Source organism: Octodon degus, unplaced genomic scaffold (assembly GCF_000260255.1).
Source record: "Octodon degus isolate 3935 unplaced genomic scaffold, OctDeg1.0 scaffold00089, whole genome shotgun sequence".
Taxonomy (NCBI): domain Eukaryota; kingdom Metazoa; phylum Chordata; class Mammalia; order Rodentia; family Octodontidae; genus Octodon; species Octodon degus.
In genome coordinates this window covers 9,785,457-9,812,516 of record NW_004524665.1, presented here as the reverse complement: position 1 = coordinate 9,812,516, position 27,060 = coordinate 9,785,457, and the positions used below count along the sequence as shown (strand labels likewise).

Sequence of the window (27,060 nt, the reverse complement as noted above, 5' to 3'; positions counted from 1 at the left end):
GGCGGGGCGCGGGCACAACAGGAAGTCGCGCCGGGAGCCGCCCGGCCCGACCCTGCTTCTTGCGCCGCCCCGCTCCGGCTGGGCTGTGGCCGCCGGGGGCGCTGTGCGCCGGCCGGGCTGTGCGACCGCAGGGAGGGACAGGCCTGTGTGCTGAGAGCCCGGGCGCCGAGATCCCGGGCTCAGTGCACACCCGCGCGTTCTGTGCGCGGCTAGAGCTTGTGCGCCCGCGGGGCGGATCGGCGCCGGGACGCTCTGAGCTGGGGCACTGTGATTGGGGGCGCTGCAGGCGGAGGTTGCGGCCGTGCACGAGCGCTGACTGAGGCGCTGTGATCAGGGTGCTGTGCGGGCAGCCAGGGCCCAGGCGCCGGAGAGGAAGGCCGGGGCCAAAGTTGTGAGGCTGTGAGTTGGGGGTGCTGTGATCAGGGGGCGCTACGAGCCGGAGGGGCTGTGCAAGAGGCTAAAATGCTGTTGCTCTGGGCTGGGGTGGGGGTCAGGGTTTAGCGCCCTCCTCAGTCCCGCGCCCCGCACTTCCTATCTGACCGGCTCCTGGGAGACCGGGAGGAGGGATCCCTGATTCCCCTGGGACACTGCTGACCTGGGCAACACCTGGAGGGTACAGCTTCGGAAAGGCCGGGCTGCCTCTTGCGCGGCCTGGGCCGTGGAGTGCAGCGCTGACTCTGGGCCTTGGAATCCGGTCCCTGGGCCCACTCCCCGTGATGGGCTTGGGAGCTTGAGGCTGTCCTGCCAGACTTGGCAGCCCCCTGTATGCTTCCCATTTAGGTTGGGGCGAAGTGAAAGGCTGTCGGTTGCTCCCATGTGTCTAGGGTCTGCTTGTCCGGGTAGTGGGGAGGGGCGTAGCAGACAGCAGGCAGGAAACTTCCATCGTGGGACATTGTATGCCGCGCTGTGGACGAGGTGGGACGGACTGTTTTGGGGCCACATTCCGTGCTGCAGGCCAGGCTGGCACTGCCCAGGCTGCACTTGCGGGCGATTGGCTGCAGAGCACTGGGGCCTCTCTCACCTGCCCAATGGGCTGCAGCCTGTGGAATGAGGTCCCGTCTTCGCACTGCGCAAGGAGGCCTTGGTAGCTGCGGTGACTGCTGTGTCATGCCTGAGTGTCACCAGCTGTCGACTCAGTCTCCCCACAGTAATGTGTGTGATCCTGTTCTCCATCCCAGGATGAGATGGGAAGCAAGGTGGGGAGGGAGCCGGTCCTGAGCAGGCGTGAGCATCACTCCAGGCTGCCACATTCCCTCCTCAATGGAGGAAATGGCCTACCCTCATGGAGTCCCCACTCCATACCCCACTGCTCATGCAGTCCCTGGGGAAGGGGGTCGGTCCAATATCTGAGACTCAGGAGGAAAGAGAACTGGTCCACCTGCTGCCTTGAGGTGGCCAGCGTATGACCAGTCCCCCCTTGCTGGCCTTTCTGCTGTGGAGTATGGGGTCCTTGTTACTTGGACCCCAGCTGGATTCAAGGTGTAGAGGATGGGCTCCTGCTGGAGATCCCTAGGCGCCTCCCTGTGGCCAATTTTGCAGCCACAGGGGTGAGTCAGTCTCCCCCCCCCCCACTGCGGTGAGAGCAGTGCCTGCACAGGTGCCAGCACGTCCGCAGACAGCACAAGGCCACTCTGCACTATGGAGGCGACCCACCAGGACACCCTCGTGGCCCTGGAAGCCCCAGCGCAGGGCAACCTGCAAACCCCAGAGGTGGCGCCAGCAACCTTGGTGCCATCCGCTCCCTTGTGCTGCACCCTCTGGTGATGGAAGTCAGCGCTGGGCCCATGGCTGCCAGAGTCCTGGGTTTCTCCTGAAAGAATTCTCAGTCCAGCCTTTTGATAAGTCGGAGCCAGAAGCAGCTCTGACAGCCACCTGCACCCCAGCTTTCTAATGCACAGAAGGGACACCCCAATTCACTTGTGCTGATGCCAGGGGTATAGAATGGGACTGTAGTTTCAACTACTAGAAGGTGGGCACTGAGATGGGTAGAATACCAGTGTGCTGGGAGGAGAGCAGGGGCTTCAGAAAGAAGTGGGATTCCACGTAGGGCTATGTTGTCCTGGGACAGGTCCTAGGCAGAACTGGCCCCTAGTGGGAGCCACAGGTGGATGGTTTTCCAGAACAGAAATAAAACATGTCTGATGTAACCAAAAACTCTTTCAAACTGGTGGAGGCCCAGTGGCCCCTGCATCCTCAGCTAGGGCCAGATCAGCAGGCCAGGTTGCGCCTTACCCTCAGGGGAGCTCACTGGAAGTTCCACTGGAGTTCTGTGCAGGGACTGGCTGTACACACTGGCTTAGGTCCTCTGCAGCCTACCTTAAGCCTCTCCAGCTGAGCAGGGCAAGGGCAGCACCCCTCTTAGGGGGTTGATGGGGGTAATGCCTGGGCCATGAGGGGCCTCAGAGTGTAAGCCTGGCATTGCTGGACTATCCAGGCCGAGCAGAGCTACATGGACAGTCCCCTGGGCCCAGAGAGCAGGGCCAGCACCATCCAAGGCCTGGTGGGTGCTCTGTTCCTGATGCAGTCAGAAACCAAGGTCCACGAGTACAAGCGGCAGACAGGCTGGCCACTCTTTCTGTCACCCCAATGACACACACACTGTGCTTCCCATCTCCCCAACCCTGAGCTCTGCTGAGGCTGACAGCACCCAGTGACTGACCTGACCTTGCAGGGGCAGTGGTACTTGAAGCTCTCTGGTGAAAAACAACAAATACTGATTGTAGAGCTTTATTCACTGCCTTAAATATATTCTCTATATTAACCCATGACATTATCTATAATTTGCACGCATCACCCACTTTCCTTTGCACATATCCCACTGTCTTATTCAAGGGGTGTAGATGGTGACTAACTTTCTAGGAGCCTGAAGGCCACAGACGTCTACGGTAGGCTGTGTCTGAACTCGAAGAGGTGATGGGCTCCACCCTCCACACGAGGGGAGGCCCAGCACATGGCTGGCATGCCATGTTGCTGTAACAGGCAAGGTAAAGTGGGAAATGGGGCTGACACTCGCTGCCCAACTGCAGTAGCTTCGATCCTTTGCTCAGCTCTGGGAAGGGGCCAGGGATGAGGTTTGGGTGGCTGCGGCAGCTGCCGGCGCGCCACAGCCCCACGTCCACAGCTGGGCCTCATTTGTCCTTGGCTCTCCCAACTTCTAGTCCCTGCGCGACCTTTCTCTCCTGTGGCTTATCTGACCAAAGCGTGGTGGGCAGAACTGGCCTCTGGTGGGAGCCACAGGTCCATACGGCTGCACTGCCATCCGGAAGGGGAAGCGACCCCGCCAAGCTGCGCTGCTGCAAGAGGCTGGGAGGAGAAGCGAGTGGTCATCGTAGCGGCGAAGACTGAGGGTCACATGTCCCTTCAGCTGCGGCGTGGGCCTGTGGTGCGGCTGCGAGGACTGCGGCAACGCCAGGGCGGTTCACAGGGGTGGTGGGTCCCCCGTGCGGTGGCCGGCCGACTCCCGCGGCAGCAGCGCCTGGGCCTGCAGGGTCTGCTCGTACTTCTGGAGCTGAGACCAGAAACCCGGATTGGGTTGGGCTGCCGGACGGGCGTCCTTCACCGTCTGCGGGAGCGTGGCAAAGGGAAGGCAATGGCAGCGCCCCGCCCGCGCCCCGCCCCTCCTAGAAGGCCCTCGCCTAGGACCCGGCTCAGCCCTGCAGGAAGTCCCGCCGCCAGGCCGGCCCGCCCCGGAAGCGCCCACCTGAAATGCCCGCTGCAGACTGAGGCCCCGGTGCCGCATCAGGTAGGCGGTGCAGACGGCGGCGGAGCGGCTGCGGCCGTTCTTGCAGTAGACGAGGCAGGCGCCGCCGGCACGCACGGCGGCCTCCATCGCGGCGCAGGTGGGCTCCAAGTGCGCTAGCAGGTCCTCAGCCGGGTCGTCGAACACGGGCACGCGCAGCTCGGCGACCCCGGGCGCGCTCGGGCCTGGCTGCTGGCGGGAGACGTTGACGCACAGGGTGACGCCCGCGTGCGTCAGCTGCTCAGTGGCGCCCACGGCGCGCGCGCTCCCGAGGAAGAGCGCCGGGGCAACGCGCGCGAACGGCTGTGGCGCGGCCTCTGCGGGCCAGCGCCGGCCGGCTCCGCCCCCGCCCATCGCGAGCGCCCGAGGACTGTGCGGGGGCGGGCTGCGGGGCGGCGTGCGGGGGCGCCCGGCCGTGACGCCGCCCCATTGGCTGCGCTGGTGCCCGTGCGCAGTGCCTTGGCCGGAAGCGTCCCTCTGCGGGGCGGGTGTAGCTGCGCGGTGCCCCGGGGGCACCTGACGGGGTGCACCCCGCGGGCTGTGCCACTTCCCGACGGCGCCAGCCCTTCGTCACCTGCCACCTAGACGTGCCTTTTGTCACTCCCTTTTTACTGTAAGGTTTGCCTCCAATGAAATAAAACGGACGCTTTCGTCACTTCTTCATAGACCGGGACTTGTTGGGTGTTTGTCTTAACTTCTAGGGCTAGCACTGGGACTTAAAAAAAATCTTCTTTAGATGCATTTAACGTTCATGAAATTGACGTTTCTGGAGACGCCATCATAGTGGCTTTCAGGGAACAGCGAAAAAGCAGCGGTTTCCTGGCCCTACAGAAATAGTTAATTGCAGTTCCAGCTTCACTCTGGTGGTAATAAAAGTTTGATTCGTTTTCTTCCTTAAGATTCGCAGTCATTCCATCAAAAGTAATCTCTGTGACCCTGCACCTCCACCAATTCTTGTCAAATCTGAATGTGCTCGCAGTGTCCCAGGGGATCTTAAGCCTCCCCTCTCCTGCAGCCTCCAACACCGGCAATTCTGAGGTTGTACGCAAACTGGGCGCCCTCCGCAGCTGCGCGCCCGCCTGTCTGCAGGTGGCCTTGCCTGCCGCTTCGGCTTGCTCCTCCCTCCAAGTGCCTAAGTGCCTGACAGCCGACCTTGGACCGCTGAGCGGCGCGGGGCGGGGCGGGGCGGGGCGGGCAGAGGCGTCTCCAGGGCAACTGGACGCTCTCTGCTGCTTAGGCTGGGGCGCCGTTGGGGTTGGCAGCGCTACTGGAGGCGCCCGGATCCTTCGCAGGACTTCTGAGGACCATAGTGGTCCCAAGCTTCGTCTCCAGGGTGGAAGGGGACAGACATGGAAAGAGATCGTTCCTCGGCCAGTCTGGACTATAGCTCCAGAGGCCGGGTGGAGGAGCAGGATGGCCAGCCTTCTGCGGTGGAGGATCCCGGGCACCCAGACAGCTACAGCCTCGTCACTGCCAGGTGCAGTGCCCCCTCCATCACCCTGACAGAGCCCCAAGCGGCAGGGATGCACCCTTGGGGCAGGCTGAACAGTCACTACAAGTTACTCCTCCTGCTCCCTAAAGCCCCTAGACTCTGGAGAGCTGGAAAAGCGCACACATTAGCCCACCCACCACTGAAGGCAGGAGGGCAGGTAACGAGAGCCGCATCTGACAGCCCTTCTAGTCCACGCTACTCCGCCGCGCAGACGTCCTAGGGGAACAGGAATAACTCAGGGAGTTTCACTACTGTGGGGTTGAGAGTAGGCCTACCGCTGGGCATGGTGTGCACGCCTGTAAAGTCAGCGCTGTAGGCCACGAGGTGGAGGCCAACCTGGGCTACATAGTCCAAGGCAAGGCCAGCCTGGACAGCAGAGTGGGATCCTGTCTTAAAAAACCTAAACCCAAACCCAAAATCCTTAAAAAAAAAAAAAGTCTGTTTCTTCTCTTCCCACTGTGTGGTGTCTTTCTCCTTTGTTAATGTAAGCTTTTTGAAGTCAGTTAATAACAATCCCATGGAGGGGGGGGGAGAAGGAATTACAAGTCTGTGAGTTTTTCCAGGCTGCTGTTACAAAGCCAGGAGCTTGAGTGGCGTAAGGAACAAAATTACAACCTGGGTTTTGGGCAGGCAGCTGGCACCTCCTCTCTCCTGCACTGGCAGTGGGTCCTCTTCTTAGGTGCAGCGTCAGATCGCCGCATACCTCTCCTTGTTCAGATATCCCCTCCCTGTGAATACACAGGCTGCACTGACCCCGGACCTGAGTTAGGTCTTTCTGCATTGAGCTGCAGTGGTCTTGGTTTATTTCTGTAAGGACCAGTCTCCACTTAGGATTAACTTCTAGGCCGCTGTGGGTTAGGGCTCCAACACAATTTCAAGGGGAATAAAGTTCAGCCCATAACAGGTAAGCAATAGAAAGAAAAACCAAAGAAATGCCCCCCACATTTAACACCGTTGTGGGTGGATGTCTGTCGTCTGGCTTCTCTGCCCAGAACATGCCTGACCCACTGATCTGATCTGCGGTCTCTCACCCAGTCCCCTTCCTCATCGGAAGACTCGGGCTCAGCCCCCGTGGTGTGGGGCAGCGTCTGAGGCTGCCTGGTGGAGGGGTGGAGTCTGAGGGTTCCTAGGTGGGCCAGGTGACCGCCTGGACCCTGAGACTGGTCTCTGGGCCAGCGACACCTGCACCCCACGTGCCTCAGAGCTGAGAGGCAGGCAGGCAGGCTGCGGCATGCTGGGCCCAGGGACTTCCATCCCAGAAGTAATTGCCTGGAGCACACATTACCCTGCGGCCCTACACCAACCCTGGACCTGTCCTTGTGTCTGGCTGGGGGTCAGGTGGCCCGCTCGGGCTGGAGCACTGACTGGCCTGGCCTTGGGCAGGCAGCATGTGGCATTACAGTTTGCACCCTTTGTGTACCTTCCACTCCGTGAGTGCCCCTGGGCAATCCTGGTGCCCTCTGTGCCTCATTTTCCCTTGCTGTGACAAGGGCACCCACCCTTGGGTCCTGGTGAGGGAGAAACCACAGTGTGGGCAGTGCCCCTGCCCCACAGGAGGTCATTCTCACAACAGCTGCCCTGTGCTATATCTTCCAGGGAGGGACCAGTGTCCCTGGAGGAGGAGGTGGAGGAGACTGAGGGGCCCTTGAGTGAGCTGCACCTCAAGGTGGCCCCCATCCAGCTGGTCCGTGGTGTGCAGACCTGGCCGGACGGCAGTGTCTACCAGGGGGAGTTTGGGCTCAACGTGAAGATGGGGTATGGCGAGTTCTCTTGGCCCACAGGTGAGGTAAGTGACTTCTGTTGCCCCCCATGTCCTCCCTGGTACGGGGCCCAGGCCTCTCCCGAGAGTGGTGGAAACCTTGAGGCCATTGCAGGAAGCACTAGACTGCCGCCTCCCCTGTTTGGGCATGTGGGAGAGGATCGTGAGACTTATGTCAGCCCACCTGTGACAATATTTGCAAAGCTGTGACTTAAGATAAATTCATATTCTGGACAAACATTTTAAAATTGTGAATCAGGGGCCGGGGAGATGGCTCAGTAGAATAGGTGATTCCCTGGCAAGCACAAGGGCCTGAGTTCAATCCCCGGTTCCAATAAATAAATAAATAAAGAATCAGATGCCAGGCATAGTGGCACACATGTGTAATCCCAGCACTCAGTAGGCTGAGGCAAGAGGATCTCTGTGAGGTGGAGGCCAGCTTGGGCTACATAGTAAATTCAAGGCTAGCCTGATCTGCATATCTAGTCTGTGTCTCAAAAGTCCAAAAATAAATAAAAAGAGAATTTTGAATTACTGCAGCAACATACACTCATGAAATTGCCTTGCTTTTAAGATTAAACAGATGGCAAACAATCTTTTTCAAGACAAATAGCTCAGCGGATTAAGCACCTGCTTAGGCAAATGCAGGGACTTGGGTTCAATCCCCAGCACCACATGCTGCAGTGGCCCCGCCCTCTGGCATGCTGAGCTGGCCACGGAGATCAGGCGTGCTGTCCATGCCTGTAATCCCAGCGCTAGAGAGGCTGAAAGCAGGAGTATCACTAGAGTCGGAGCTGTGTAGTGAGACCCTGTACCAAATACATTAAAAAAAGACCAAGTGGTCATGCCTAGGACGTTAGGGGAGACTGGCTGCTGGGTTTGAGGTGCTGAGGGGGTGGTCGCAGCTTGCTCTGCTGGGACTGCTGAGGCTGGATGGGCACCGTGCAGCTCCAGGCAGAGGGCAGGATGGTGTGGGCATGGGGCCAGAGCGTCCACCTCTCCCGGCCACCAGGCCTGAGCAGGCCCTGTGTTATGGCCACCGGTGGCCTGCCTCTCAGCCCACCTGCGGGCGCCCAGGAGCCTCTCTGACCTCTTGTCCACACAGGCCTACTGCGGGCAGTTTTACCGTGACCACTGCCATGGCCTGGGCACCTACACGTGGCCGGACGGCTGCAGCTTCACCGGCACGTTTTACCTCAGCCAGCGGGAAGGCTATGGCAGCATGAACCTGAAGACCAGGCTCTTCCAGGTGAGCGGCCCTGGGCCAGTTGAGGGCGGGGCCTCCAGTGCTGGGGAGGGGGCGGAGCCTTGAGTGCTGTAGGGGCGTGGCCTCGCTGCTGGGGGTGGGGCCTCGCTTGCTCAGGGAAGGGGCGGGGCCCTTGCTCTAGCTGATAAAAGGGGTGAATTCCTAAGGTTGGTGTTGCGGGGTCATGTGGTCCCTCCTGCCAAGGGACTGCATAGTTGTGTCCCACATGTTCACAGAGCTCCTGTGGGCACAGTCACTGTGGACCTAGGTGGCCTCTCCCTGACAGTGCTGGCCACCTCCTCACCTGCCTGGCAATGGCTCCCTCTTTTCTCAGCCTTGCCAGCAGTGTACAAATTTTATGATTCTTTTTCCATGAGAATCAGCTTTTTGGGGGCTGGGGAGATGGCACAGTAGAACAAGCGCTTGCCTGGCAAGCACAAGGGCCTGAGTTCAATCCCTGGTTCCGCCACAAAAAAAAAGGTGAGAATTAGCTTTTGGCTCAGTTGGTCTTCTGTTTGGTTGTATTTCACTTTCTGCTTGTTCATTGTTTTATGCATCTCTACCATGATTTGGTATTATTTTCTGGCGTTGCTTTTTCCAATTTTGTCTTATATAATGTACATATGGGCTCTCTGTTATTCTGATTCTATTGTACTATCATTTGCATTGAATTCGAATTGTATTCTAATTTCTATTGTGATTTCTTCTTTATTAAGTTCATAATTTGGGTTCTAATTAACTGTTATTGTATCAGTCAGTGCTTACTAGAGAAACTGATCTAATACGGGACACACAAATAAGTAAGAATTTTCAAGATTGGCCTGTGATAGCCACCACAGAGCTGGGTGTGGGAAAGTGCAGAAGGTCCATCCGCACACTTGGGGCCAAAGGCCTGGAGCCCCGCGTGTCGGTGTCAGGTCAGGGCTGCGGCTTCCAGCCGAAGGGTCTGGCCCGGAAGCCGGGAGACGCCGCCCCAGGCGAAGGCGAAGACGGGAGCCCCTCCGAAGGAGCAGGAGCAACGCTTCCTTCTTCTTTTTCCCTTTTGCACCACTCTGGTGACTGTCCTCCTAGGGTGGGCGCCATGCCAGAGCTGTGCTGAGCCGACCAAGTTGGGCATTTCCCACGCAAGCTGACCCAGTCCGCTGCCGCAGTTACTGGCCTCCAGACATGCCTCTGAGCTCTGTATGATTTCAGTTCTTGGACAGGTGCTTTAGGACCCGGACCTTGGCCACCTCTATAATTGTCCTCATGAAAAGAAGGTCCATGACCACAGTTACTGCCCATGCTCTTCTCTGTGAGCCTCGGCTCACTTTTGCTATTTGTGTCATTCTAAATCATATAGAAACTTAACTTTTTACCTATTCATTATATCAAAGACTGAACCAGGTTTGTTAGACTCTTTCACTCCGTGAATTCTCTTGTCATGCCTTATGATTCTGTCAAGCTCAGTTTTATATATTTTGGAAATTATTTTATATACTTTACAAATTATTACAATATTTTATGATTTAGAGTCTAACTTAAATATTAATAAGGCTGTATCAATTTGTTGGGGTTATTTTATTTTTTGGGGTACAGGGTCTCACTGCACAGTTCAGATTTGTAGTGATCCTCCTGTGTTCAGCCTTCCCAGCAGCTGGGATTACAGACATGCACCTCCACACCCAGACTCCATCCAGGGCTCAGCATGTCCTGGGGGTGGGGCTGGTACGGCATGTGGTACCAGGGATCAAACCCCAGCCCCTGTGCTTGCCTAAGCAGGTCCTTAGTCCCCTGAGCTATCACACAGGTCCTTGTTGGGGTTAGTTTTCTTTTTTTTTTTTATTTATTATTTTTTTTATTTATTACATTTATTTATTTATTGTGTGTGTGTGTGTGGCCAGCTCAGCCCACCAGGGGGCGGGGCTAGCTGGCATGTGGTGCTGGAGGATCGAACCGAGGTCCCTATGCTTTGCCAAGCTTGTTTCAAGTAGGTGCTTTAGACCACTGAGCCATCTCTCCAGCCCCGGGGTTAGTTTTCTATGATGCATCTTTATAGTTTTTCTTACAACCTTTCTGATTTATTGTTTTAAATTTTTTTTTCGGAACTGGGGATTGAACTCAGGCCCTTGCACTTGCCAGGGAAGCAAGCACTTATTCCACTGAGCCATCTCCTCAGCCCCACTGTGTTTTAAATATTATTATTATTATTTTTTATTATTAAATCGCCTGCTTAGGGGCCAGGGAGGTGGCTCAGTAGAATAAGCGCTTGCCTGGCAAGCTCAGGGGCCTGAGTTCAACCCCTGGTTCCGCAAAAAAAAATAAATAAATAAAAAATAAATAATAATAAATTGCCTGCTTAGGCAGATTCAGCGGAGGTGTTCAAGCCCCGGCGCCGCCCCCGCCCCTGGGATGTGCTGAGAAGGCAGTTGAGACTGGGCGAGGCGGCGGTGCCTGTAATCCCAGCTCTTTGGGAGGCTGATCCCTGCGGTCCGATCTACTGAGCGATGTTGTGGGCAGCTGAATTAGATAGAAATATTCTAGGCAGTCAGACAGGGCCTTAAGGAGACAAGATAGAAGGCAAGGGGACTTTACACCTGGGAAGAGACAGACACTCCCATATGGGCCACACCTCACGACCAAGACAAAAGAGGAAACACAGCTACATACTTCCCTAGGGAGGGGCATCAGGAATTGATGGTCTAAATAGGTGTTAATCACCTTGAAAGAGCCCTATTGAGTCACTAGCCCAGCCCCCAACAGGAAGAGACCCTGTCCCGCATTCATGCCTGCTTGCTATGTGACTCGCTTCCCCATTTGGTAGTGGGTTTTTTTTTTTTTGCGGAATGGGGGATTGAACTCAGGCCCCTGTGCTTGCCAGGGAAGCACTTATTCTACTGAGCCATCTCCCCGGCCCCCTTGGTACTGGATTTAATTAATTTTACCTGAGCAATGGTGCTTGTAATCTGATTGGTTGACCATAGCTTTGTCCCACCTCATGCCCAACTAAGCGAGTTCCCATGTCTTCTCCACCACCTTAGACCCGTCTCACAGCATGGTTTTCCTCTATAAAAATCCCTGGAAGAGGCAACTTCCTGGGGAACAACCCGCTCGGGGCCCCCTCCTGTCCCTCTCTTGGACAGGAGCTTTCTGTCGCTCAATAAATACATTCTGCTCATAACCCTCGTTTGTTCCTAAAATTCATTCTTTGGTTTTAGAGAACACGAACTCATCCCAGATACCTTTTAGGTTGGGAGATCAGATTTTCTCCCTGTGTCGTTGGAGATTTCCCTGTATCAATGAGACCCTGTGGACCCTTACTAAAAAAATAAAAATATTATTTATTTTTAAAAAACGTGTCTGTGTTTAAGTTTAGCCCACTAGTTGCCACTGAATGCTGGCCTTGTGCCGTCCCATGTGACGGCCAGCAATGGCAGGTGTCTCCTGAACCCTTGACGTGTGGCGGGTCCAAGCTAGGCTGTTATTGGGGTTTGCCTGTAGATGCCCGCCTGCCCCCTGCCTGGTGCTGTCATAGCTGGGGCTTTGGCAGCGCTGGCACCAGCTAAAGTGGTGGTGCTGGGATCAAGGGTGTGTGATTGCTACTCAGTCCACTGATTGGTTGGCAGAGTTCTGGGTGTGAGCGCGACCTTCCCTAAGGGCACGTGTCCTAGGCAAAACATAAAGGGGCAGAAAGAAGCTGCCACTGTCACTTGTAGCTTGGTTCCTTTGCCCTCTGTCTTCTGCCCATCATGAACTGTCTCTCCTGCACGGCTCTCTGCTGTGCCACCTCGCCTTAGAGCAGCCAACTAGGAGCTGAATCCTCTACAGATTGAGCCAAATAAACTTCTCTTCCTTTAGCTTTGGTGGTCTCAGCTAGGAGAAAAGTAACTAAAGCAGCTGTGCTATAAATTCAAAACATACCAAATCCTGGGAATATGTTGAGGGAGAAGGAATTCAAAACTTTGCAACAATTTTGACTATTAGGTGCAAGCTGAAATGATATTTTGGACAGAGTTAAATTGAAAATTACTAGTCGCTGCCAAACAGCTCAGCGGATTAAAGCGCCTGCTTAGGCAGACACCGAGGCCAGGCCCCGCCCCCAGGGTGCTGAGAAGGTGACTTGGGATGGCATGGTGGCACACGCCTGTAATCCCAGCACTTTGCAGTACCAGGGATGAACTCGGGACCTTGTGCTTGTCAGGCAAGCACTTATTCCACTGAGCTATCTTCCTGGCCCAATCCCAGCACTTTGGAAGGCTGAACACAGGAAGATCATTTCGAGTCCAATCTGCTTAGTTAGACCCTGTAGACCCTTACTAAAAAATGCAAAATAAATAAATAAATAAATAAATAAAATTGAAAATTACTTACCTTGGTTCTTTCTACTTTTTATAATGTGGATGCTAGAAAATTTAAATTAGATGTGTGGCCTGACTTTCTGTTGGAAAACTTGATTTACACCATATACATTTAATAGTAATACTAAAGATTTGAGATGCAATCTGCTATCTTCTATAATTTTTGTTTCACTTGTTTAGTATTTCTTTCTGTATTTAGTGCAGGGTCTACAGGGTCTTACTATGTAGATCGGACTTGCAGTGATCCTCCTGTGTTCAGCCTCCCAAGTGCTGGGGTTACAGGCGCACGCCACCATGCCCAGTCTCAATCACCATCTCAGCGTGCCCCACGGGGAGAGGGGGATGGCACGCCAGGATCGAACCCCAGCCACTGCACTCTGCCTAAGCAGGCGCTTTAGTCTGCTGAGCTATCAGGCCTGCCCTAGTATTTCTTCTTTCTTGCCTTCATTTGGATTGATACAGGTTTTTAAAATTTTATTTTCATATTGTCGTTTTGAGAACTTTACATTCTTTTTCTTTCTTTTTTAAATGTATTTAGTACAGGGTCTACAGGGTCTCAGTACACAGATTGGACTCGTGGTGATCCTCCTGTGTTCAGCCTCCCAAGTGCTGGGATTACAGGGTGGCACAGGCCACCATGCCCAGTCTCAGTCCAGTGCGCCCGGTGGTGGGGCCGGCAGGGCTACATCCTTTTTCTCTCCTTTTAGCACTACTGTAAGAATCATGAGTACTGCCTTGCTAATTCCACTATTAATTATTTGGGGTCAGTAAGAGAGGTTGCACCCAGGACCTTGCAATGCTAGACAAATGTTCTTTTAAAATGTTGGGACAGGGATTTGCTATTGTTCCTGAGCTCAATACTGGGCCATGCACGTAGCTACATCCTCAGTCTTCCAGGGGGAGGGGAGGAGAGGAAGGGGCCCGGAGGAGAGGGGGAGGGGAAGAGGGGACAGGAGGGGAGGAGGGCAGAGAAGAGAGGGGGAGGGGAGGAAAGGGGAAGGTGAGGAGGGGATGGCGGGGAGGCTCCCTGCAGTGCTTTGCTGGAAGAAGGTTCCCTCTTTACTGCCTGCTAAGCAACTGTGGAACATGGTCAGAAGCTCAGAATGTTGTCTGCAAAGTGAAGAGAGGTCCAGACCCGGCCAGCGGCACCTGATTGAGAGGAGGTGGGCAGAGAGCCATGGATCAGAGGCTCAGGCAGCTCAGCTCCTCGCAGACCTCAGGCTGTGCACACCCCACCAGGTTTCCTCTGCCCTTTCCACAGTGAAAAGGAAAGTCGCAGTCACTCTGCTGAGGACACGCGTGTGCCCGGTGGTGTGGTCAGTGTTCCCTCCCAAAGGCCTGGAATGGGGCAGCAGCCCTCAGGTTCTGATGCTCACGTCCCAGGCTTCTTTAGTTCCTTTAAACAAGAAATTTTCCTTGGATGAAGAGCAGGGTTCAGGAAGCTGAGTCAGGCTCATTCTGAAGGAGCGAAGCCAGGACCCCACTCTGCCGCACGCAGTTTTTTGGGGGGAGAAGGCTGCTCTGGAGGGTGTGTACCCCAAATGTAGTGGTTTCCAGCCTAGGTAGAAAGCCCTGCTGAGTCCAGAGGCTGGTGCATGGCAGCAAGCTAGACAGAGGACAAACTACTTGGCCAGGGGTGTTGTAGTCTTGAAGGCTCTCTTCTGTTTTTGTTTTTTGGAGACAGGGTCTGCATATGCAGTTCAGGCTGGCTTTGAATTCATTTTTGTAGCCCAGGCTGGCCTTGCACCCACAGTGATCCTCCTGCCTCTGCCTCCCAGTACTGAGATTACAGGCGTGTGCCACCACACCCAGCTGAGAATGTTTTTAGGAAGCTTCATCTGCCTGGCAAGCACTAGATCCTGAGTTCGATTCCAGGTATGGGAAAGAAAGGAAAGGAAAGGAAAGGAAAGGAAAGGAAAGGAAAGGAAAGGAAAGGAGGAAGGAAAGAAAGAAAGAAAGAAAGAAAGAAAGAAAGAAAGAAAGAAAGAAAGAAAGAAAGAAAGAAAGAAAGATGTTATGGGTCAACTTGTAGGGTCCGAATAATTTGGAAAATTATCATTTAAACAAGAGAGACCACCCTCCGGATTGTTCAGTAGCCCAAATTCCTAAAACCTTAAGTTGGGCTGTAAAACCACAGGCCCAGCTTGAGCAAACATCACCTTCCCTGGGTTCGATGACATTCTTGTGAAACAGGGTCACAATGTTTAGTTACTCCCCCTTCCCCAAAGAACCCACCAAGCCAGTTCATAGTTAACCTTTAACTGACCGTTCTTAGTCTCCCTTTTTAAGACATATTCTAAAACCCACCAATTATTTTAGAGGTTACCCTAAAATTAACCAATGTGATCTGCTTCTGTAACCCCACTTGCAAAACCCCTCCTTCCTTTGTCTTCTAGCTTAAAACCACCACCCACGGTCAGTTCCGGGCGCTCTCTGTTCCTGCGTGTTCAGACCGCCCTGTGTGCACACAGTTAATAAAATTCCCTTTGTTCTTTGCATGAGAGACCGACTCTTGGGGTCTTCCTTCGTGGCGGCGACTCGACCCTTACAAACTCTGCATAGGAACCAGATCAGCCAGATAGAAATTTGAATAGAGCTTTATTTACTAAGCTCAGGTCTGTCAGCCGCTTCTCACGCAGAAGGCTGATCGGCCCTGAACGTAGGTAGCAGGGGGGTATTTATTTATTTTATTTTTTTGGCGGAACTGGGGATTGAATTTAGGCCCTTGTGCTTGCCAGGGAAGCACTTATTCCACTGAGCCATCTCCCTGGCCCAGGGAGATATTTATAACAGAAATCACATCCAGTTTGGTAAGCAAGTTTGTTATCTAGCACAGAACAACAGAAAGTGCATTCATTTGACACAGCTGCAAACTGTTCTTAACTAAACGGTCTTTCACAGCTTAGTGATAAGTGCATATTTGTACAAGATACAGCTTAAGCTGACCAGGTTACAGGAGATGGTTGGGGAGGGAGTTTGTGTCAGCTTGCTGCCTTGACAAGAAACAGTTATTTATTGTTGAACAGCCTTGAGCTGAGAGGGAGAACACATTTCTTAGAGTAGATAACAGGAAACTCAAGGGTTTGTTGTTGTTGTTGTTTTATAATTTCCCACAGTTAAGGCACAAAACTCTGTTAACCCTTTACAAAAAGAAAAAAGAAAAGAAAGAAAGCTTCAGCTTACAAGAGAAAAAAAGCCTATTTATTTATTTATTTATTGGCAGAACCAGGGATTGAACTCAGGCCCCTGCACATGCCAGGCAAGTGCTTATTCTATGGAGCTATCTCCCTGGTCCCCCAAAAGTCTTTTAAATAGAGATAGATACACATTTTTTCTTGCCTAGGCAGTGACTTTAAGAACAAAGAGTTGGTTTTGCGTGCAAGGATATCATTGTTGTCTAGATTGACTTTTTGTAATTGTGAATCTCCTTAATTGTTGGTAGATTTTATTTATTTATTTTTTAACTAAAAGTTGACAAATTTATTTTCACCTTTCACAATACAAATGAAACTGTACTTTCTGCACTTTTGTTTACTGTAGTTCTCCCCTCAAGACTATTCTTTGATAGTAAAGGGGAGCAAGTCTTCCTTGTCATTCATGTTCACAGCACCACGAACCCCTGGTGAAGCAGAACAGATAATGTAAAACTGATACAGAGAGGTCGCCCCTCCACTTCATCTGTGTGGTTGAGTCATTCCTGGCTGAGTGGACACCATCATGGGCTGAGCCGGTGGTCACATCATTGGAGGCCCAGGCACCACTGGCCTGTGGCCTCCCACAGGTGGCCTCATTCCAGGAGCAGGTCCCATGGGCATCATCCTGGGAGGAGGGGGGCCCATCATTGGCATCACGGAAGGGCCTCCCATATGGGGTGCTGGCATCATACCAGGGCGAGGAGGACCCAGGAGACTGGGTGGAGGTAGGGTCATAGCCCCTGCTGGGGAGGAGCAGAGAGTGGAGTAGGAAGCATCTTTCCTTGTTCAAATGCAGCCTTTGTTTTGTCAGTCAGGCTCTGAGCTTGCTTTTTCATCCATTGCTAGCAGTCTTCTTTCACATTCTCTTCAGGTTTCCTACCACTGCAGTGTCTTTCTCACCAAGGGAGAATCATGGGTGAGGTACGCATCGCAGTAGTCACAATAAAACTTAGGCATGTTGCTCTACAGGCCGTTGGTGGCTCTTGGTGCTGGTAGATTTTAAATCTGATTTGCCCTAAATTGTGACTTATGGCCGCTAGTTCCTGGGTTAGAGAAACTGGAGGAATCATCCTTGTAGGAAAAACGTTGGAACTCTTCACAACACAGAGATGCTTAGGACAGCTCTGGTCAGTGCTGAATGAGCTCGTTGGTGGGCGAGTGAGGGGTGAGGCCTGGGAGCTGGAGGTCTCAGGGCTTGGCTCCTGCAGGTTCCACACCAACTGCAGGCCTCACTGGCTCCAGCAGAGGGACCAGGGCTCAGCAGACCTCTGCCCAGGAGCCATCTGCCTGCCTGGTTGTCTTCATATGGTACAAACTAAAAATAGTTTTTACAAAAAAAAAAAAAAAAAAAATTGTAAAAGAAACTGGGAGAATCACAAGTTCGAGACTAGCCTGGGCAGCTTAGTGATTTAGTGAGCCTCTTCTCAAAATGTAAAGGACTGGGATGCAGTTAAGTGCAAAGAGCCTGGGTTCAATCCCTAGCACTGCAGCAAAAAAGAAAAAACATGTGACAGACCACAGGTAGACTGCGAAACCTAAAATGTATACTACCTAGCGCTTTAAGAAAGTTTGCTGGGATGTTTTAAGTCATTATGAGATTAACAAGATCTTTTACCTTTGTTCAGAAAATTTGAACTTTAGATCCTCCTGCCTCCGCCTCCTCAGTGGTTGGGATCACTGGCATATGCCACTGTATCTGGCTTAAATTATTCTTCTTCCCCCCACCCTCAGAATGCCTTCAGGGCAGGTCTGGTTTGCTGTGATTATCTGGGAATCTAACCACAGCCTCCTGAGCCTGGCTGCTTTGTTTAAGCAGGCACTTAAACAACAGAGCTAATGGGCAGGACCCCAAACTAGTCTTTTTTTTTTTTTTTTGCGGAACTGGGGAATGAACTCAGGCCCTTGTGCTTGCCAGGGAAGCGCCCCTTATTCTTAGTCTTATTATTTGTGGTACCAGGGATTGAGCTCAGGACCCTGTGCTTTGCCAGTCAAGCACTTATTCTACTGAGCTATCTGCCTGTGCCCTGGCTTAGATTATTAATTTGCACCTTTTCTCTCTGTGGGGAATCTCATGATTCTCAGGCTTTCTTTATCCTTCTCTCTCCTCTGAGTTATATGCCACTGTGGGGCCTAGTAAAGAGCTCTCCCATGTTTGGAGCCTTGACAGCCTTGGTGTTAGAGAGGGTTTTCAGCAGCTCATTTCCCCAAAGTCATCAGGGGTAAGAATTAGATCAGTTGACTTGTTCCTGGGGAAAGCTAGGGCACTTGTCCCTTGTCCCCGAGATGCCCCTTTTGCCTTCCCAAGACTTTTTTTATTTTTAAAATGTATTTAGTACAGGGTCTACAGGGCCTCACTAGGTAGATGGGACTGTGATTCTCCTGTTTTTTTAGCCTCTCAAGTGCTGGGATTACAGGCATGAGACACCATGCCCAGTCTCAATGGCTGTCTCATTGTGCCCCGTGAGCAGGGCCCACATTGCACCCCGGGGATTGGACTCCGGCCGCTGTGCTCTGCCTAAGCAGGCACTTAGGTCTGCTGGGCTATCAGGCTGGCCTCTTTCCCAAGACCTTTGCCAAGTGAAGGGGACATTTTAAGCCTAGGGGGACCAGAGCATCCAGGTAAGCATCGTTTAAAGGGCCCTGGAGACCAGGCACCTTGGTGCTGGCTGTGGGACTCCCCTCCTGCCCAGGTGCCGACTCAGCTGCTCCTTGGCTGGCTGGTCACAGGACAGGAGGGCGCTCAGGACGGGGCTGCAGTGTTGCTTACACTGTAAGCCCAGCCCGGCCTAGCTGGTCACCTGTGGACACGCAGTGTTCTCTCTGGGGGTTTCTTGTTTGGCCTGCTGCCTCCGGACACTGGTGACTTCTGCTCTGGCCTCCCCCCTGCTGTCCCCCAGGCCTCTGGCCACTCTCTGGCCATGGCCTCTGCTGTTGTTGTAGGCAGTCTTGACTAACCCTCTTCTTCCTGCTGACGTCTTAATGAGCTCTTGCCTCTCACAGGCCACCTCTGGCCACTTCCTTCCCCTCACATCCTATGCTACTGCCTAGCACACCTGGGCTGCGGATGGGACGCCCGTACGGTGGACTTGCATTCTCTGTCTATGTGTCTCCGTATCAGCAGGAAACCACGTAGTAAAAGTGGTGAAGCGGTGGTTTCGTGACTCTGTTGGGTAGCTGTCACTGTATACAGTGGGCTTGGAGAACCTGAATCAGCTGTAGCAAGGAACCCATAATTTAAGTGGGACTCGGTTCTTTCCTTACACATGGCTTTCTTCTGCTGGCATCCTAGCATCTTCTGCTGTCTCATCGCTGAGTCTCTCCTCCTCTCTGCCAGCGTGTTTTTACTCATTTTGGCCAGGGCTAGCCATGCCTTTGCGCAACCTGTGACTAAGCCAAGTGCACAGTGAGGGAAAGAGGTGCAGGGGCAGTAAGTGACGGTGGACGAGCCACCTGCTAGCTGACAGGTGCGGGAGCCTGGCCTGCAGCCTCCAGCAGCGAGCTGTGCAGGGGAAGCCCAGCCCCTCGCTCGCTCGCCACCGCACAGCTGCTGCCACGAGCCGCGTGCGTGCGTACTTGCCACTCTGCACCCACCCAGAGGTCCTGACGGTGTCTCTGAGCAATGGACTCACTGTGGTCTCTGTGCTGGCCAGCCCTCTGCTGGTGGTGGTCTGTGTGTGCAGCTGCCCCCAGAGCTGGCGTCGCCGCTGCTGCAGCTCCCCCTCAGATGGGCAGGCATGAGATTCTCACAGGGAGAGAGTTCAGGCTGCAGTGTGAGCTGCGGGGAATGTCTGGAAATACAGAGGAAGCTTCCCCCTTTCCCTCCCACTCACACCCTGCCGTGGAGTCTGGTCCCTAATGTGCCGCAGGCTGGTACGGGCTGCGCCTGGCTAGGGCCCCTACCTTCACGTTTACAGCTCCAACTTTGGGGCCAGAGGCGCTCAGCCCCCGGTCCCAGCCCTTGCCAGTGCCAGCCACCCCAAGAGCGCCTCAGTCCCCAAGCCCACGGTCCTTCCAAAGCTCTCCGCTGATCTCCCCACGGTGCTGCCGCCTCTGCTGCTGCCGGCTGTCTTCAGCGAGGCCACTGCAGGCTGCTACCAGCCTCTGGAGCTCTTCAGGGCTGGCAGCCCCTGGAGCTAGTGGTTCATTTTACTATGACGTGCCTACACTGTGGAAGATAAGGCCCACCCAAGCGTGGCTCTCCTGGGACCTGAGCAGTGGTACAGCAGGTGGCAGGTAAGGCCACACAGCTGGCACAGAGCAGGGTGGGCACATGCACGCGGGTAGCTCATTTCCAGCACCTTTCTGAATGCTGTCCTGGGGGTAGGATGCAGTCCTCTGAGGTGATCCATATTTCAAGCCATGGCAGGGTGCCCAGGACCCCTTCGCTGTCATGGCAACAGTGCAGCCAAACTTTGGGAGAAGGTCCTACTTGATGACATCTCTGCTTTCCCACAGAAGGGTAGACCTGAGGTTGCATGTGCTGCTACTGCTGGGAACTGTTTTAAAGACACCTTATTTGTGTCAGTTTGTCTTGGAAATACACAGTGGCCGTGCTCCTCACGTGGCGCTGGTGCTCGCGTCATACATCATAATCCTCCCCCTCCCCCGTCTCCCAGTGCCCTTCCCTTTTGGGAAAGATCAGTCTCCACACTGAGCCGTGTGCCAGATTTATGTCACTTGCTGCCTGTGGTCACAAGGTGCATCCACTTGCCTATGAGTGCCTCAGATTTGAGGAGCCTCTAGGAGATTGTGATGGCCATGGGCCTTTGGGAATTAGGGGTTGGGAGCAGCTGCTGCGGCCTGTTCCCTCCCTATCAGGTGCGGTTTCCTCAGGGTGCTGAGGGTGGTGAGTGTAGAAACCCTGCAGGTAGGGACTGGAGGAGGCCATCTGAAGTCCCCCCAGGGGCGGCAGGAGGACGCTGGGCTCACAGCCACAGGCCACCCTGAGAAAGCTGCCAGTCAGGTCACAGCTTCCATGGCATCAGAAGAAAACGAGGGTTTGGCCTCCCTCTTTCTTTTGCCTCCTTCCTGTGCCCAATGCTCCTCTGTTCCATCTAGCCACTTGGGATTTTCTGGAAATTCTGTGCTGCCCTGTCCAGCTCTTCTGGAGACCAGCCCACCCTGTGGGCTCCTTCTGCGTAGCCCCTGTTGGGAGGGCCAAGCCTCCCCAGGCTCCTGTCCTCAGTGCCACTGAGCCCAAGATGCTCTGCCTAGAGGACTGCATGTGGGAGCTGTCCTGCTTCCCAGGGAGGTGCTGGCACAGGGCCTGGAGCCCCATTGCTTCATGTTTCAGGCCCCTGTGCCTCTGCTGGGCTGTCCCCTTTGCCCTCCGTGACCTCCAGGCATCTCTGCCATTGCAGGAGAGTCATGTCCTTGGGAGCTGGGCTTCCCTGTGGTCCCTTCACAGGACCACCACTCACTGTCTCTCATCTGAGACCCTCCTGGGCTATTTTTTCCTCTCTGAGAGGGCACAGGGAGAGGAGAGAATGAGAGAGAAGGGAAGAGAGAGGAGGAGGAGAGGAACAGAGGAACAAAGAGAAAGAGGAAGGGGGAAAGAAAGGAAGAGAGGAAGAGAAAGAAGAGAGCAAGAAACAGACAGACAGACAGACAGACAGACAGACAGACAGACAGACAGAGGGAGAGAGAGCCAGAGAGACCAGGATCAGCTCCTCTTTCCCTCCTTCCTCTCTTCTGCCCACAGCTTGGCAGCTGTCCCTGGAAACGCTGGAGGCTGAGCTGGCTCATGAAGTGCAGCTCTACCTTTCCCAACCTTGCCTCTCAAGGACCCACATGGCAATGTGTCCCTGCTGTTCCCTGCCAGCGCCTCCTTTGATGGGGCATGGAAGGCAGTGACCGTGGAGGCTGCAGAGCCCCCTCGGCCTGCGTCAGTGTGTGCTGGCTGGTGATTGGGCTTCTGAGGGGACTCTCCTGGTGTTAGGGAGCTGTCCCAAGTGTACAGCACCACTGTGCCATCTCTCATGCCCTGTCACTTTCCCCTACAGGGCCTGTATAAAGCAGACGTCCGATTTGGGCCAGGCGTGGAGACCTACCCCGATGGTAGCCAGGACGTGGGGTTGTGGTTCCGTGAGCACCTCATCAAGCTGGCCACAGAGATGCCCGGCAGCTTCTCCATGCTCAGCTACCCAGAGTTCTCTGCCTTCCTCACGTGCTCTCGGGAAAGGATCAGCCTTCCAGACCAGCAGACCATGGAGTGGGGCCCACCCGAGGACCAGGACCCCTTCTTCTATGAGTATAAGCGCTTTCTCCTGAATGATAACCTGACACTGCCCCTGGAAATGCAGGTCTACTCAACTGACTCCTGCCATCTGCCCATGACAAGCTCTTTACGCAGAGAACTGGATGCCCAGATCTTTATGGATGACATCCCGCCATTTGTTGACGATGAAGAACCCTGGTTTATAACAAATGAAACCCCTTTATTGGTCAAAATCCAGAAGCAGGCTTACAAGTTCAGGTGATCAGTCTGGTCTTTCTCCTCCATCCCACTGTCCCTTAGTGGACAGATGTCCCTCTTAAGCAGGTTCCTGGGGTCCTCAGTACCAGGCTGCCTCAAGGGTAGCCTTGCTCATGGAGATATGAACAAGAAGCTCTTGTTGCAGTGGGAGATATAGCCCAGGGGTGGAGAGGGACAGCAGATCCCCACCATGCTTGGGGTGAGGGGCTCCCTGAGTGGGAGGGGCTGGCAGTCTGCACAGAGGAACAGGCACCCCAGGGCCCTACTTGACCCTGCTCCAGGAAAGGGGTGGTTGGAAGGTGGTTTGGTGCAGGGGCAGCCAGGGTGTCCCAAGGCAGGTGTGGACCCCTGCAAGGCAACCCTGAGGGCAGATGCTGGCTTTGGGACCTGTGACTATTTCCTCCTCTGTAAGTCTGAGCTGAGCACCCTGAACTTGGGTTTGTGTCTGTGATTAGGTGTGCTGTGGGTCTGGCTGCAGCCAGGAGCAGCCTGCAGGGAAGGTTGTTGTCATCACATCAGTGCAGGAGCCAGGCATCTCAGGGCCACTGCAGGAGAGGGGGCAAGGTGGGTGGCTGGCGGGAACTTGGCTTCCCGAGGAAGGCAGTAAACACGGAGCTGCTCTGTGCACCTCCAGTGATTCCACGTCATCCTCATCCACAGTACCAGGAGAAGCTGCACCCACTGAGGGGAAACTTTGTTTTTTCTTTCTTTAAAATTTTTACTACTACACATGTGCAGTACATAATGATTACATTCATTGTAGGGAGTTGGCACATGAGCATAATACATCTTAAATTTTTTATTTCCCATTTTTCCCCCTCCAGCCCCCTATATTTCCATCTCTTGTCTCCCTCCCAGAAGTTAAAGGAGTTAATTCTGAATCCTTTTTCTATTTTTTTTCCCTTTGGCTGAACCAGGGATTGAACTCAGGCCCTTGTGCTTGCCAGGGAAGAGCTTATTCCACTGCCTTAATCATCACTAAACTGTTTAAGAATATATATTTTATGACCACAAGTGGTTATTTTTTCGGCCATTCCAGCAACCATCATTTCATGTATCTAGATAATCATCCGTCCTTCCTTTTATCCATGCATCCATCCATCCATGCATCCATCCATCCATCATCCATCCATCGTCCATTCATGCACCCAGCCATGCATCCATCCATCCATGCATCCATCCATCCATCCATCCATCCATCCATCCATCATCCATCAATCCATCCATCTGTGCATCCATCCATCATCCATGCATCCATCCATCATCCATCCATCATCCATCATCCATCCACACATCCATCCATCCATCCATCCATCCATCCATCCATCCATCCAATTATTCATATATCTCTCCATTAATTGATACAGCCATGCAGCCATTCATGAAGTCATCACTCCATTCATCTGACCATTCATCCATTCACCCATCTGCCTGTCCATCCATCCATACAGCCAACATTTTATCCACTACCCTTCCTTGTAGCCATCATTCCGGCATCCATACACCCATGCATCCACTCACCTGCTCATCCAAGCAACCAACTTTTATTCTAGCCATCCAGCCATTCATCCTGAAAACATCACCTAAACCTTACTGATGACTGCTGGGTACATAAATCTGTGAGCTCTTGATTGTGAATGGGAGTTTTGTGTACACAGGAGGTTCAGTGTTGTTTGATGAACAGCCCAGTCTGTATGCAGTCAGAAAAATGAGCGGAGGGTAGGATGTGGGTGCTTGGTGCTGAGTGGCAGACCCAGGCAGGGCTCAGCCCCCCACCTCTGCACCAGCCTGCTGCTCTGAGAGCCAGTTTCCCAACAGACATGGACTGATATTCCTGAGTCAGAGACGCACGGGGTCTGTGAACAAGTACCACACCCACTAGGACAGGCACGTGGCCCAGTCCTCTTCACCCCTAGAAGCCACGTCCTCACCACTGCGCTGACTGCAGCTTACTGGTGGTGCTGCTGGCAGGGCTCAGGATGCCCAAGGAGTGGACTTCTGGAGCAGGGGGCCCTGGGCAAGGTGGGGGCCTGGGGAGCGAGATCAAGGGCAGCGAGGGCGGCTCTCCCTGGGCTCCTCCCGTGGAAGATCCTGTACAGTGTGGAGCCACCACCGCTGAGGCCTGCTGTGTTGCCAGGAACAAGGAAGCACACACCAGCTGGAAGATGGGCGCCATCTTGGAGGGGAACCGCACCGGCTTCGGGCGCACAGGGCCCAAGGAACAGTTTTCCCAGGAAATGATCCTTAAGGCGGAGCAAGGCGCCTACGACTGGATCTGTGGGATTCTGAAGGACCGCCTTGCCTGTGCTGACGTGGCTGATTCCAAGGGCTACACTGTGCTTGCCGCAGCTGCTGTAAGCGCCTCTCCACCCGCGGTGCTGGGGAGCGCTGAGCGAGAGCGTCCCTGCTGGGGGTCCTCCACGCCCCTCTGCACAAACAAAGCGGAAGTGCGCAGGGTGCTGAGGGGCTCGCACTCGCCCCCTTCCTGAGCACGAGGCCAAGGGGAGGGCACAGGTGGGCGGTGGCCTCTCCACGCATGTCATGCTCTTGCCTCGTGCTCCTCCACTCGCCACTGAGAGTGCTGTGCTGTGTCTGCCTGCTGCAGCAGGGCCCCAAGAGGGTGGCCCACGCTCGGCAGCCCTCCGAGGGCTAGCTGTTGTTTCCTGAGTCTGGCCTGTGTCCCTCTAGGTGCACTGTCACAATGACATCGTTAGCCTCCTCCTGGATCATGGGGCCAACGTGAACAAGTTCACAGACGAAGGCCTCACACCGCTCAACATGTGCCTCCTGCTGTACTACCCCAGTGGATCTTTCAAACCCAATGTTGCTGAGAGGACGGTGCCCCAGGTCAGCCATGCCTGTCCGTGTGTCTACCTAATGTTCACCGGCCACCTCCCCTCATGGGGATCAGGCCATTCAGGGCTGGTGAGGAAGGAGTCACAGTGGAGCCCCAGGCCCTGCCCATGAGGTTCCGTGTGCCATATCACACACCAAGCCACCTGTGTCCCTTAAATCTTGCAGTGTAGCACCTGCCCCTGCCAGTGTGCCCAAGGGGTAGTATCTGTGACAGTCCTCAGGTAGGGTCCTGGAATTTGCACTTCTCACGAGTGACACCTATGCCATCCTGGGGTGCCCTGAGCCCCGAGAGTGTAGCTCATGGCACGTGTAGCCTGAGTACAGTGCGTCTGAGAGATGGTGTGCAGCGTGGCAGGAGCCCATGCACAGCCTGCCCTTTTCCAGTAACCACAGTAAACAGTAGTCAGCTGAGGATGATTTTAATAATGTGTTAGTTTAATGTACCCCAAATAAGATCCTGCCTGTTGGTAATCAGTATGAAAGGAACATGAGCGAGATGTTTTGCCACAAGCTTCTTCATCACAGAGTGCTGCTGGGTCCTGGACAGGCTGTTTTTTGGGAGCCCTAGGCTGTGACCGGCTCAGCTTACAGTTTTGGGTGCTGGTGGCCCAGGTGTCTCCTTCCTCTCTGAGAATAAGAAAGGAATATCTCATTTTTTTTTTAGAAAGTCACATCTCAAAACCAGCCCAGGCTTCCAAACTGGTACAGGGGCTGGCTGCAGATCGTTGTTGGGGAGCTGCCTCTGTTCCTTCTTTCTCCTAATGGCACTGTTTTTGGTACTTTCCAAAGGAGAAGCCAAAGCAGCTCCTCATCCTCAAGCCTTCCTGCTCTGGTGTGGAGATGACTGTGGGCTCCACCTACGAGGCGGTGGAGCTTGCCCCAAGCAGCAGGGAGCAGAAACTGCTGCCAAGCCCTCCAGGCAGCCAGGAGGATGGGCTAGCCTTGGGTGCCCCTCAGTCTTTGGAGTCCAGCTCCCCTTCAGCACAGGGCGCTCTCAGTGACAGGGAGAAAGGGCCAGAGGATGCATCCGGAGGCCTGGACGTGTCCCCCCTGTGCAGCGAGACACACTTCGCCTCCAACCTGTGTGTACACAACTACTCCATCCAGCTCTCGAGGGGCATGTTGGAGAAGAGCGCCCAGGCCTATAGCACACTGCAGGCCCCTACTATCCCAGACAAGGGGACCGTGAGGGGGATGGCGTGGTCCATGGTTGAGTAAGTCCGTGCTCCAGCTGATGGGGTGGCGGGTCAGGGGACCCCGGAGCCTGGCGCACAACCTCACTGCCTGCAGCACCCTGGACAGTGGCCCTGGGGGTGTGTGGTGTGTGGGCACACAGATGTGCGATCTGTGTGATGCGGGTGGTGCACGGCTGTGTGGAGCACCTGTGGTGCAACTTCCTAGACATGGGGCGGTGCTGCTCTGCACGGGCTGGTCACTGTCCCATGATGAGGCGTTCCCGACTCCTGCAGCCTTCTTCACAGGTCTCATCAAGGCTAAGTGATCCCTCTGCCTTGGGTCTGGAGCCCAGCAGGGAAGGGGGTGACCTGGGAGTTCCCCAGAAGGCTGTGAATGCCAGGTTTGGGTGTTTGTGAGTCCAGCATTCCTCCTGGACAGTCCTCCACCAGGAGAGCGCCTGCCCTGTGCCATGCAGGAGCCGACAGCGCCCCTCCCGCTGGTCCCCGCAGACACAGATGCCGGTGGTTGACCATCAAGCTGCTTCTGCACCGAGGTGCAGACCCCAACCTGTGTTGCGTACCCATGCGGGCCTTGTTCTTCGCTGTGAAGGCCGGGGATGTGGATGGGGTGCAGCTGCTGCTGGAGAGCGGGGCCAGGACCGACATCCGGTACCCGCCCCAGGTAGGCGCCACCCCGGGTGGGCGCAGCCACCCACCTCCAGCAAGGACCTGGCTCCTCCTCGCTCAGCCTGCAGCTCCTCTGGGTCCCCCCCCCCCCCCCCCCCCC

At 54.4% G+C, this 27,060-nt stretch overlaps 2 protein-coding genes and 1 pseudogene across 7 annotated transcripts in view; 1 reads left to right on the top strand and 2 right to left on the bottom strand.

Annotated features, from left to right (window-relative positions):
- Window positions 1-2,955: 2,955 nt before the first annotated feature.
- Window positions 2,956-4,125, bottom strand: Dusp28 (dual specificity phosphatase 28). The gene is made up of 2 exons (XM_004637435.2): window positions 3,701-4,125; window positions 2,956-3,562 (listed from the first exon to the last, which is right to left on the bottom strand). The coding sequence occupies exons 1-2, from the start codon at window positions 4,091-4,093 to the stop codon at window positions 3,419-3,421; spliced, it is 537 nt and encodes a 178-aa protein (XP_004637492.1). The 5' UTR covers window positions 4,094-4,125; the 3' UTR covers window positions 2,956-3,418.
- An 882-nt stretch (window positions 4,126-5,007) lies between these two features.
- Ankmy1 (ankyrin repeat and MYND domain containing 1) overlaps window positions 5,008-27,060 on the top strand; it is a 33,826-nt gene continuing 11,773 nt past the window's right edge. For all 6 annotated transcript variants that reach the window (XM_023722205.1, XM_023722203.1, XM_023722206.1 and 3 more), the window contains exons 1-8: window positions 5,008-5,216; window positions 6,828-7,017; window positions 8,096-8,239; window positions 21,770-22,242; window positions 24,380-24,596; window positions 24,931-25,089; window positions 25,888-26,312; window positions 26,784-26,955. In XM_023722205.1, the coding sequence (XP_023577973.1) occupies window positions 5,089-5,216; window positions 6,828-7,017; window positions 8,096-8,239; window positions 21,770-22,242; window positions 24,380-24,596; window positions 24,931-25,089; window positions 25,888-26,312; window positions 26,784-26,955 (1,908 nt within the window). In that variant the 5' untranslated portion in view covers window positions 5,008-5,088. The remainder of the gene's footprint in view (window positions 5,217-6,827; window positions 7,018-8,095; window positions 8,240-21,769; window positions 22,243-24,379; window positions 24,597-24,930; window positions 25,090-25,887; window positions 26,313-26,783; window positions 26,956-27,060) is intronic.
- On the bottom strand, window positions 16,248-16,724 carry LOC105742985 (annotated as a pseudogene).

Bases quoted from the DNA above. Each gene is read 5' to 3' on its own strand.
- Dusp28 (XM_004637435.2), bottom strand. From the start codon at position 4,093: ATGGGCGGGGGCGGAGCCGGCCGGCGCTGGCCCGCAGAGGCCGCGCCA. The intron at 3,563-3,700 runs GTGGGCGCTTCC...ACGCTCCCGCAG, and splicing joins GTCTGCAGCGGGCATTTCAG to ACGGTGAAGGACGCCCGTCC.